This window comes from Aulonocara stuartgranti, assembly GCF_965226115.1.
Source record: "Aulonocara stuartgranti genome assembly, chromosome: 13".
Classification (NCBI taxonomy): domain Eukaryota; kingdom Metazoa; phylum Chordata; class Actinopteri; order Cichliformes; family Cichlidae; genus Aulonocara; species Aulonocara stuartgranti.
Genome location: NC_138949.1, coordinates 30,414,210 through 30,426,840, shown reverse-complemented (window position 1 = coordinate 30,426,840; position 12,631 = coordinate 30,414,210). Strand labels below are relative to the sequence as shown.

The 12,631-nt window shown below is 38.4% G+C and overlaps 1 protein-coding gene across 4 annotated transcripts in view; it reads right to left on the bottom strand.

The window, feature by feature from the left end:
- Positions 1-12,631, bottom strand: part of atrnl1a (attractin-like 1a) — a 332,702-nt gene that overhangs the window by 134,435 nt on the left and 185,636 nt on the right. For all 4 annotated transcript variants that reach the window (XM_082557492.1, XM_082557490.1, XM_082557489.1 and 1 more), the window contains one exon: positions 5,190-5,251. In XM_082557492.1, coding sequence (XP_082413618.1) covers positions 5,190-5,251 — 62 coding nt within the window. The remainder of the gene's footprint in view (positions 1-5,189; positions 5,252-12,631) is intronic.

Here is a 12,631-nt window from a genome sequence, read left to right as displayed (position 1 = left end):
GAGACACACACTTGTCCGACGTCAGAGCTGAGTGGCAGAATCTCGCCTGAAGACAGCAGAGCTCATTCCAGACATCTTTCCCAAAACAGTCTCATTAGATCCAGTGTGGGTCTGCATGACTATGAGCTGTAACACAAACGACTCTCACCCAGTCCAAAAATAGAAAAATAAAAATGACTGGCTGTGTGTTTTCTAATGGAGTTATTGTAAAGGAAAACCATAGATGGAATGGAAATTATTTTTGGATTTAATTATTTCCATTTATCTTAAACAACAAAAAGCAATAATAATATTATTAAACAACGTCCTGCCTCAGAAAGATAAAGGAAAATGCACAGACAGCAGGATGTTGTCCTGTTTCATGTCTATTTGTGCTGATTCCTTTAAATGTCCACAGCAAGCTCTACTGTATATAGACAAATAAACAAGATGGGTAAGCAAGACATTTCATCCCATGTAGCTTCCCATCATCTGTATTCTTGCTGCTTTAAGCTGATTAATGTGTAAATGTGAAACTCATTCTATCTTTTGACTTTTTTTGTGTGCATAATCAACGATGATATACTGCTAGACTGGCTGCTGAACACTGCCTTTCTACTATCGGGTCGTTAAGTCTGACGTCACTAGCCGTGTCTGGGCCTAAGCTCCGCTGCAGGTCCATATATCAAACGATCACTATGGCATTACTGAGAGTTGAAAAACTGTCTAAAGTCTTTCATCTTTAATAAAATGATCAGCGTTCTGCTCTACCAGGTGTAACAATTGAGTTTAACATCCAGGCATCCATGAAAACGGAATTTATGACATTTAACGGAGTTAGAAGTTAGCAGGGAGTTAGCTCGCTAGCTTCTATCTAAATACAATATAGCTATATATAGCTGCGGGCCCCGGTCCGGATGGGCCTGGGCCCCCTTGCCCTGGTGGGTTCCAGAGTGTGGGGGTGCCCACTGGGGTCACCCACCCACACACGCAGGGCTTGGGGTGCAGGTATGTCACTAGGGTGCAGGGAGGCACTCCCCCTCTGTCCCCTTCTGGCCGCCTGTGCCTCAATTTTATTCTGCAACCTAGACATCCACATTACTCACACTCTCACATAACACACACATATAGGGCCTTGGGGGTGGGCACATTTTACAGCATCCAGAGGATGGTCGGTGTATTTGGGGCTCTACTCAGCTCTTCCCAGGAGGGTGGCACGGTCCCCCCCCCCTTTGGTGGTCCTCCTCGGGTCCTTGTACTCTGGGGCCTCTGGATATCTGGGGCCTGGATCTCCTCCATACCTGCTTCATACCCTGGTGGATGGGGCTATGGCTCCCCACACTCCCTAGCAGATCATTACATGGAGAAACCTTTGGAATACAAGCATGCTGATCCACACAGGTGTGCAAACAGGTGTACACACGTGTGTTCACAGCCTTTCTTGGCTGCTGCCTCAAAGCACATTGTGCGCTGTCTATCTTGCATGCTGCACAACATTGTTTATTATTTAGTATCTACTGCTAGCTAGTTTATTGTGATGGTGATGTTTTTTTTATTATGTTGCTCTTTGTTGTTTGCTTTCTCTTCTGTTTTTTTTCTCCATACAGGTGATCCAGGTGTTTTGTTTGTTTGTTTGTTTTTTTCTTTCTTCCCCCCCTTCTCACCGTCTCTTCTCCCCTTTGGTTTTCTTTCTCTCCCTCTCTTTCTTTCATTCTTTCTCCCTGTCCTATCCCCCAGTCATGTCTGTCCCATTTGTAGCAACTGAAAATAAAATAAATTCATAATTATAATAAAGGTCAATCAAATGGACCAATATGGCAAGGCCATGATGATCCACTTGGTAAAATAAATCCGCTTGGCATCTTTCTTGGCCTCAAGACAACAATTCTGATGGCTAAAGATCCAAACGGGACACAAAAAAAATAAAAAAATAAAAAAATAAATAAATACAATATAGCATGTTCTGACTGCGGGGTTTTGGAAACAAATTAAAACGTACAGCTCTGTTATCACTTCCAACGTAAATGAAGACAGAAAACTAAACAGCAGTGACGTTTGTAGGGTTACTGAAGTTTTGCTAGCTGGTATATAATGATGTGCTACGTGACCGCTAGCGACACAGCTATGTTAGCATAATATACACAAGCTAACTTTTTTTCCACTCGATAAAAGTTAGCGTGAGTGTTCTCGGTGGTCAGGAACAAATGTAATCGCATGGCAGGATGCTGTAAAAGGACCAAACTTCAGCCAGGAGAACAACTGAGATAATCCATCCACAATACGAGGTTAGTCATTCATATACTGCTGCATGGGCTGGGCTGTAGCTACAGCCTAAGGTTTTAAAAACTGAGCTTAAATAAATGATTAGCAGTAATAAAAGCCGAGGGAGGTCAACAGTGATCACTGACTGTTTTAGGAGTTTTTTGAGATTAAATAGAAGAAAATACAAAACATTAAACATGTTAACAACACAAAAGCCATATTAAACACAGACTACTTTAGGCCCGGAAGTAGGATTCGTCACGTCATCACTTAACGACCGGATAGTTATCATAATGTGTGGATAATGTGGAGCCAAATGCAGACTTGCAGACAGAATGAAGAAATGGACAATGAACTTTTATTAGAGTGAGGCAGGTAGTCTAACAAGCAACAAAAAAACTAATTCCAGAAAACCAAAAATTACAAGTAACAGGGGAAACATAGTTTTACAGCTATAAATCGTATTTCTGCACCAGGAAGATGATTCCAAAGAGCTTTTAGATGAACATTTGGCACCCAATCTCACCACAACAGGCAGCATATGTGCAGTGTGCCATTAAAAATTTTGAGGAAACCAGATAAGTGGAGGACAAAAAAACTACAGCAGATGAATAACATCAGAAAGTCTTGTCCTTAAGAAATTGGAAAACAAATCCAGCAAAGATGTGACACAGGGCCTAAGCGATGCACCTGGTCCTTGGCACCTGGTTGATCCATCTACTGCCAAAATCTCAGTGGAAACGTGGCTGTCAAGAAGTTCATAAGGAAGAGAAATGGAGAGGAAAAAAGTGGGGTATGGCAAACTACACAAGACCTGGAATGAAGATCAGTGGCAACAGATCTGATGGAGTGATTAATCCAAATCAGAAAATTTTGGTTCCTGGAGTAGGTCAGGAGAGAGGTACAGCACTGATTATGACAACCATTTGTAAAGCATGTAGAGGAGGCTCTGTCATGGTTTGGGGTTGCATTTGAGGCAGTAGTGTTGGGGATTTTGTCAGAATTAATGGAATTATGAAAATTTGCCAAAAAGATTTCAGGCGATGTTGAAAAATAAAGGTGATCATATCAAATATTGATTCCCAAACTCATTAGAATTATATAAATTCTGTTTTTTTCTCATAATAATAATAATAATGGATTGCATTTATATAGCGCTTTTTGGGACCCCTCAAAGCGCTTTACAATACCACTCTCACATTCATACACTGGTGAAGGCAAGCTACAGTTGTAGCCACAGCTGCCCTGGGGCAGACTGACAGAAGCGAGGCTGCCATATCGCGCCATCGGCCCCTCTGGCCATCACCAGTAGGCGGTAGGTGAAGTGTCTTGCCCAAGGACACAACGACCGCGACTGTCCGAGCCGGGGCTCGAACCGGCAACCTTCCGATTACAAGACGAACACCCAACACTTGAGCCACGATCGCCTACATATACACTTTATTTATATGTATGTTTGCATTTGTTTCAGTTCAAACTGTCTGAACAAACACATGTCAAATATCATCAAGGTATATAGTTAAACATGGTAAAACCTCATCTGTGCATTAAGTGGCATTCTGAGAGGCGAACATATTTTTGCTGCTTCTGGGGAGTAAATTGATTTCCAGGTTCTTAGGATTTCCTGGAACTTAGTGGAAAATAAAAAATAAATTAAGCAATACAAAAGATGATTCCTCTTAGGCCTACCCTCTAGAGAGTTGCCAGAAAGTCTATTTTACACAGTTGGATCAAAGCTTGTCATCCAAGTACTGGTAATTTGGTAGTGGGAAATCTTTAATACTCTCCCACATGAAAGACTATAATGCAACTAGAAAAGGAAATGACGAGTTATTTCTGTGGCTCTGGTCACTCTTTTTACACTTAGCCTTGAAAAACTTAATTTTAGAAGGAAAGAATTGCACTGAATGGAAGTGCTCGGTAATATCCCAGAAGCTGTGATTCTCAACTTGATGGCTGTTGATGACCGGTTACTTTAAAAAGACATGCATGTGCACTAGTGAACTACAAGGTACGTGAGCTGTTAACAAACCTACATTCATTTCTTCGTGTTTTATTTAGCTGTTTATCGTCATTGTTATAACCACTATTATTGTATTTATAATGTGTTTTTTAACAACCCAGAGATGATTAAAGACTATGAAGAATCAACCATCTGGACACAAATAGTGTACACTTATAGTCTTCTTACACGTATGCAATAAAAAGTATACCAAGGGCAAGTATGTCATAAATATTACTATATAAATTAATCTTTTAGTGAAAGTTTCCTCACTTGCTATGATGGCTTTATTATAATAAGAGAAACATAACAAATATAGTAAGGAAAAACTCATAGTTAATTTCACTGGATTCTTAGGTTTCAGCATTTTGAGTTTAGATATGAAATTCATATATTTTCTTCAATTCAAGTGAGTGAGAAGGTATGAAAAACAACTATAAAATTCTTATGAGCTTATTAATAATGCACTGGTTTTTCAAAGATTGGGAGCCCACTAATTAGCTGATTTGCAGGTCAAAGCAACTCATTTGGATACTTTTTAAAGTTTTTTGTTTCATGAAACCTAAATTTTTTAAGTATTAAGATTTCGAAATGATTCTTTTAAGAGCAAGCACAGCAACTTTATACATTATACAAACAAAACCCTTCATCTTATTAATCCTGCAGGTTTTCTTCAAGATAAAATTATGTTTCAATCAATTGTGCATCCATGCTCTTTCTTAGCAACCCACACTTCTCCTGCAGAAGGTAACACAGCTGCTGAGGGTGAAGTGTCTTTCCTGAGGCTGCTGCCTCCTACTGTAACTTTGTGACTTCAGGTTAGAGCTCAGTTGAGCAAAGATCTTCTGGGAGCTGAACCACTGAGCAGCAAAAGCCCTACAAGGTGCTCGGCATGAAAGAGTCAGTAAATAAGTAAATATAACAATAAAAAAAAAAAAAAACTTACCTGAAGAAGGTAACGAAGAACTGCACCAGGTCCATGATGCTGTTGTGCTGAGAGAAAGCAATCTGAGACAAGACAAGAAAGGGAAAGAGAGTGCAAGAGGTTAGTGCAAAATGTACAAGTTTGACTTTTTGCCTCTATATGACCTTTGAACAGCAGTTAAAATGCTGATTTTCTTCTCCTCCCATTTGTGATTGGAACTTTTTCCAACAAAACTTCTTCCTGCAAATGTAAGAACAACACAGACTAAAATCGACACAAGTCACTGCACTGCTTTTTTATTGCTCCTTTTACAGAACACTGGAAACTAAAACAGTATCTGTTAAACATCTTTCTTTATCCAAGGCCAGCATTCAGACCTCTTACAAAAAACCATTGGTTTTATTCCTGCCTTTTACATTCAAACATGACACAAACACAAAGAATACAATGTGATGCACCACCGTATGGGTTGCAGGTTATTATAAGATTAGCCTGTGACTAAAAGCTTCTGGCCTTTTGTGTTCTTCGGTATTCTGCAGCACTTTGTTCAACAATTGAAATTTGACAAACCTACTGCATGCTATAGCTCCACTAAATCAACTGGCTGCATCATCCATCATGTTCTCTGTTCTGGGATGCTGGTGCAGTGTGTGACACTCTGGTGTTCAAAGCCACAGATATAAAACATGTCGACTCAGTCAATGCACACTGTGTATTTATTGTAATTATTGGTAATTGATTTTTCTGCTTGTCTTCAACCATGCAGATATTAACTGGTTTAACTTTAACAGATTATTCTATATTTCAGTAAAGAAAAGCACAATTCCATATTAGTGAATACAACATCCTGGCTGATTATCAAACAATGTTTCTTTATTGCTTGTGGAAACCCAAGCTTCCAATTTACTATTTTTCCAATGTCTGCTATACTAATTAAGGCTCATAAAGTTAAAAAAATATGATATGCCCTTTTTAAAGTGGCCAAAAACTTCATCTAGTTTGTGCATGTTTAAATGAGCCACATTTTTGTACTGTTTTTGCAATATTAAAAGATGTATTATCTATATTTCCACTCGTTTCATCAGCATACACACCCACACATATTCCTAACAGCATGAAAGCCATCCTCACCTCTCACCTCATCTCATCCCTCACTCTGTAACTCAATACAATCCGTGTTTATGAACAGTTGTGTGAGTTTACTGTGTGTTTTTCTGTGTCTATGTAAGATGTGCCTTCTGGCTTCAGAGTACAGTTTTGGCTCTCAGATATGAAAACTCTTGAAAAGCCACTGCAGTCTATGTCTCAAATCCATCATGTTAAGAGGATTATTTATTACAAAAATAATTGATTTTCCATTCACTTTCCTGTCCTGCAGGGACAACAAAAAGCTGATATTTCAGTTACAGTTAGAAGGCACAAAGACTCCTCATATGGATCAATGCTCTAAGATAAATGACCAAATGACCAAGTCAACCAAAGACGAGCGGTTAATGAGGATAATTTAAAAAACAAAAAAAATAAAAGGAATATTGGTGTACAAAAGTAAAAATCTCAACAGCACAAATTTACTGACGGCTACTGGTTGGTGGTTTGTTTGTTTTCACTTATGATTTCATGCCAGCAGCACAACCAGTACAGAAGTACTGGGGAAAAGTAGTAGTCATCATCTTAGAGCAAGTATTGGTGTGCCAGTGCACTGAGCAAAATCACTGCTATTGTTTCATAGAAAACTAAGAGTAAAGTCTAAGAATTGTAATGACCATCTTAGAGCTTTGATCCATTTAGTAAATGGAGTAATTCAATTAGGAGGTCTGCTTCACAGGAAAACTGATTACCTGTCAGTTTCTTCCAAGCTCAACCAGTATGACTGTTACTAATGGTGTTTCCCAATGTCTTATCCACTCATTTAAAATATGGTTACATTTAAGAAAGTGAGCATTCTTGGTTAAGAAAATACAAGAATGGAGAACTGAAAAGTTGCACAGCAGCAGACCAAACAACAATTGATTTGTCAAAGTCCCACTAAGATGACTGCCAATTAAAAACCTTTTCACAAAGGAGTTTTTTTCAACACCTCAACACGTAATGTGTTTGTATTTGCTGCTATTTTGACATTAACATAAATAAAAAGCTTTTTTTAATGGTTTTACTGAACAAATGCAAATTGTAGCCTTGAAACCTTTAGGTCCTCTTTTAACAGCAATAGCCTTCATCAGATTTAGCCTAAAATTGCTTCTGACACTTCCACATCATCAACTGATGTCTTGATGGCACACAGCAGGCATTTCCACAGACGTCTAAATTAGGTAAAAGTTAGTGACTTGCTTTGGAGTTTCCAAAACTTAAATTTAGTTCTCTCTCAAGCACTCTGTTGAATATTTACTTTGGTTTGGTTTATTGTTTAATTAGATCACCTACAGAATGCGCTCATAAGCTTAAGGAACTGCTGCCCAGATGTTCTTGTGCAACATGTCCTAATGTCATTTCTAATTCTTTGATCCCACAGTGATTGCAAGACAGCCAAACAACTATTCCATGATGCTGCATCCACCATGCTTCTCAGTCAGTTTTTGGCAGTGTCTCTTTTCTTAAAGGAACTTTGTGCATTTTTGCCAAAAACTTCAAATTCTCCTTCACCATCCACAGAGCTTCACCCGTATACAGAATAGCAACAGCCCAACATTTCTTCCATTTGTAAACTGTTTGTCTTATTGTGGATTAATGAACGCCTATGTCTTTAGAATAGCTTTCTTTGCATTTTCAAACCTCCAGGATATTACATAATGATTATATTAAGGCCCTAAGAAAGTTGTTGTGAACAAGGCATAGTTCATACCAACCAATCCTCTTGAGAAGAGCGTACTTTATCAGTATGTGTTTCTTTATAGGAGCTCAACTAAAACATTGTCTTACCTCCTTAACTAGAACATCTGAGACCTGTGTTTTTGTTTATTTGTTGAGTGAGTTTGTGCATAAAACTGTGACTCACATGTAGATGAAGATCAAACCATATTATATAAATAACAAATGTGTCATTCATGAAGAAATATCACTTCTTCCAACTGTAAAGTAAATTATGTTTATAAGGACAGCTTATGCTTTTGATATTAAGTGTATTGGAACAAAAAAAGATAAGATATCCGAGGAGAGACTATGACATCTAATTACTATGAGGACATGTTGCCCTCAGAGTTTCTCTTGAAATTAAAAGCTAACTTTAGAATCTGATAAATTCTTAACAATTAAACTTTAGATGTCTTTAAATGTGCATCAGTAGTTTAATAAGAAATCATCCTATGCTAGACAGACCCGCACTTTCTTATTCTTTTTCATTTTTACGTTAAGAGGCGAAAAGTCTTTCATTTTGTACTAATTGTCTTTCAAAGGTGTCAAAATCTTACACTTTCTCTCATGAAACTTTAAGATAATATAAAAGAGGTACAGGCAAAACCACTTATGTACTTAGTAGCACTGAGTAGTAGCACACAGTAGACTGTGAAAAATGAATTTAAAAACATTAAACCACTGCAGCTAACTGGGGTTGTAAATTATAAAATAAATACTGATGGGACGCATCAAAATAACGGCACTGTATTTCAGCCATGTTCAACATGGGGATACCTTTAAATGGCCCTAATAGTCAAAGAGGCTGCGTCTTTGTCTTTGGTGAATCCTTTGAGACTACTTGGGAGGGAAGAGGGAAAGAAATGGGGCAGAATGAGCTTAAGAGGTTTACCAGCACTTGTGCAGCAGGTAAAATGGCCTGACAGTGAAAAAGCTGCAGAAAAGCTGATTTTGGTCCAGTGGGACACAGCATTAATACAGGCATCAGGGAGAAAAGAGCCTGGCTTTGCATTCAGGCTTCTACTGCAGCAGTTTACATCATTCCCCCCTGACAATATAAAGAGTTATTATGAGTGTACACACATACTGCAACAAGGTAAAAGAACAAAACAAAAAACAAACAAAAAAAAAGCACACATTTACTGTCAAACAATGGATAAACATCCTGTACACTGAAAAACAAATGCAACAAAACAAACACAAACTTGCACAGTGGACAAATTATGATCGCTGCACTTAATGCAGTAAGTTTAAACTGCTCTTAATTTTTCTCTCCCGCACTCATGAGTCCCATACCAGCTCCAGCCAACTACCATCATTTCAATTTACAACAACTGCAGTCGTTAAACAACTATAATCAATAAGATGTTTAGACCACACCCTTTTCATCCCAGCACACACCACTGCAGAGCCACAAACGAGAATCTAACACGAGGACAAACACATAATGCAAGCTTAATGTGCACATACATAGAATGAGCAAATTACCATCAGACAAGTATAATTTGGACAATTTAAGTATAACTTAATTCATTTCAATAGTGACAAGAAATGCACTATATTTGTGCAACTCTTACTGAGATACAGAGGAGATAATTCTATGGTCGTTTTCAAGCTACTGTTTTTGCTGGTTTCTTCAAAGCAAACTTAACTGTGTCTCTTGACAGGTTTTATATGCTTTAAGTAAAAACTGCAGAGTGGTGTACAGCAATACTGGCATTTAGATTTTGGCAGCAAAGACCTGTGCACACTTATCGTTTGGCAGTTTGCCATGGTGTAACTTGCAGCATTTTTTAAACACAGAACTGATGCATATAAGAAAGTGCCCTAAACTATTTGTATAACCATGTTGTTATCCTGCTACCATTCTTTACATGATGTAATTATTTTATGGAGACCTGTAGTAAGTCATTTTCAATATCAATCCTTAGCAATAAAAGCCATGTCAATAAAATTGCATCAAAGACAAATGTCCTGTGACAATTTTAGCCTCATTCACCAAGACAATGTCACATCTTGGTGATGTTGCCTTTTTTCCTATATTTTTTGTAGGAAAGATGTTCTGAATGAACATCTTTGTGTGTGTTTTAAAGTGATGCTTTGTCATTAAAAAGGAAAGTTGGGAAACCTTTTGGTACAAATCTAGGTTTTCTGCTTCTGTACAGCATGGAGAGGAGCAAACTGTCAAAGGAAATGAGATGGATAACATAAATGACAGTGTCCTTACTGTGAACAGGCCCAACAGCCTTTAGGTTGACTTTAGGTCTAGTTGTTGACTAGTGATGACAGTACATCTGAGTAAAACACACTTTATAAATACTATGTCAGTCAGTCACCTTTCTCATGCACTATGTGTTAATAGACCTCTCTGCTTTGAATCATACTTCTTATAAATCTCTGGCTCTCTTCCACAGCATGTCTTTATCCTGTCTTCCTTCTCTCACCCCAATCGGTTGCAGCAGATGGCCCCGCCCCTCCCTGAGCCTGGTTCTGTCGGAGGTTTCTTCCTGTTAAAAGGGAGTTTTTCCTTCCCACTGTTGCCACAGTGCTTACTCATACGGGGTCATATGATTGTGGGGTTGTTCTTCATATGTATTGTGTATTATTGTAGGGTCTACCTTACAATATAAAGTGCCTTGAGGTGACTGTTCTTGTGATTTGGCGCTATATTGAATTGAAATGAACTGAATCTGCGAAACTAACATATGAAACAGCTGGTTGGAGCAGGAGTGATAGAAAATAAATAGTAACTGTACTTCTAATAAAGGGATTCTAACACAGGACTAATATAGGAAGTCCAGTTTCCTTCTTTTATTTCTCAAGATCTCAAAACTACCATGATCTGGATGACTGAGAACCTACAGAGATAGTGGGACGGGTAATTTCTCAATCACATGAGGCCCCCAGGGAACAATAATCCCATCCAAAAAGGGCTTAAGACAAATCAATGTCAGATACTGTAATGGTAAGTACTGCACTCCTGAAAGATTAGACATCGTTAGTGAAATTTACATTGAAAAAGAGCGATTACATGAGTCACCACAGTATATGCTATTTATGGAATGGAAAGTGCTCCTGTGTGCTTTGCATGTTGAATTATTTATTGCTACATAGTTTTTTTAAGCCCGTTCATAGTTTTGATGTAGGAAACAGCTCTACTGAGGTTAGTGGTTTTAGTTTAATATACTGCAGCTGTTGTAATAATAATAATAATAATAATAATAATAAAACAGATTCTGTTTTTCACAACAGAATCAGTGAATTTAACTTCAACAAAATGGACATAGCTACAGTGACATCACCAACTAGTTTTCGGCTCATTTTAAAGCCTTAACATCAGCATTTTGGCCAATGCCATGTTATTGGTGTTTTGAACAAGAAGGGTGGAGTGCTATGTTGTTAACATTAGCAAACTATTCTACAAAGCTGCAATAATACACTGTGGGGGTGTGGCACAAGCACACATAGCGCTGTCAAAATAGTTGTGCATTTATTGTTGGAGTTCGCTCAAACAAACATTTCCAAAATTACAGAAAATTTTTACGAGAATTTTCAAATGAGTTTCAGACATACCTCAAGTTAAAAAAGAAAAAGATGAAGGATTCAGGAAAAAGATCGAATTCATATACACCGAACAATGATTTAGAATAAAAGAGATGCCTCAGTATATTTCACTTACGTATTTAAATGACTATAACATAAGAAGAACTGATGTTTCTATTGCGATATAACAAAGCTTTGAAACAGTACGGTGAGTGCTGCTGGAGCAGACTTGGTCCTAACAGAAACTGCAGCTACAGGAAATACAGCAGGGAGAATGGGTCAGAAAAAATACTACAGAAGGGAATTCTCCAAAACTCAGACAATAAACACTGAAACAACCCACACATCACAGCACAAACACATGATAGAATGTAATTGTTTGAAGGTCAGGGGTCAACCGGCTAGTCAGAACTGCAATTACCAGAGAAGAGAGTGAGAGTGAGAGGAAGGACTGGGAGGGAGGAGTAAAAAATGAGAAGAACAGGAATGACATAAAGAGGGCTCCAAGGACTCCAGTGCTACAATCCAGTCATTATGAAGGGACTCCGGTGGCCCTCTGGGGACAAGCTTAAGAGCTGTGACAGCAGTGGGCTGCCTTTGATTTCCCTAACCCTGAACCAAGGGCTGCTTGTTAAAACGTGGAATAAAAGAAAGTGCTTAGCTAATCAATACAGGAAGGTAAAAGGAAAAGGAGAAAAATAGAAAGGGGTGCACCGAAAGGGGAGGAGGAAATGAGTATACAGAAAGTACAGAAGGAAAAGAAGATGGAAAAGAGCAGCTGAGGAACTTTTCTCACTTAATCTTCATCAAGGCTGCAGGGCAGTGGAACTATGGTTCATATTAACTGAAAGAAACAGTCCATCACCGGGAAACTACTTTATAACACAGAGACCCTGATAGATACTCAAACCTATAGCAGCTGAAAACAGTAAGTGGAAACTTTGGAACTCATGTTTGACACAGACTTCAGGCAGTAATGATGAGGAAGGCCTCAATGTGGTGCGCATTTTTGGGAATCTTTTTCTACAAAGCCAAAGAAGAATAAATTGTTCACTCAAACCAGCAATTGGGGC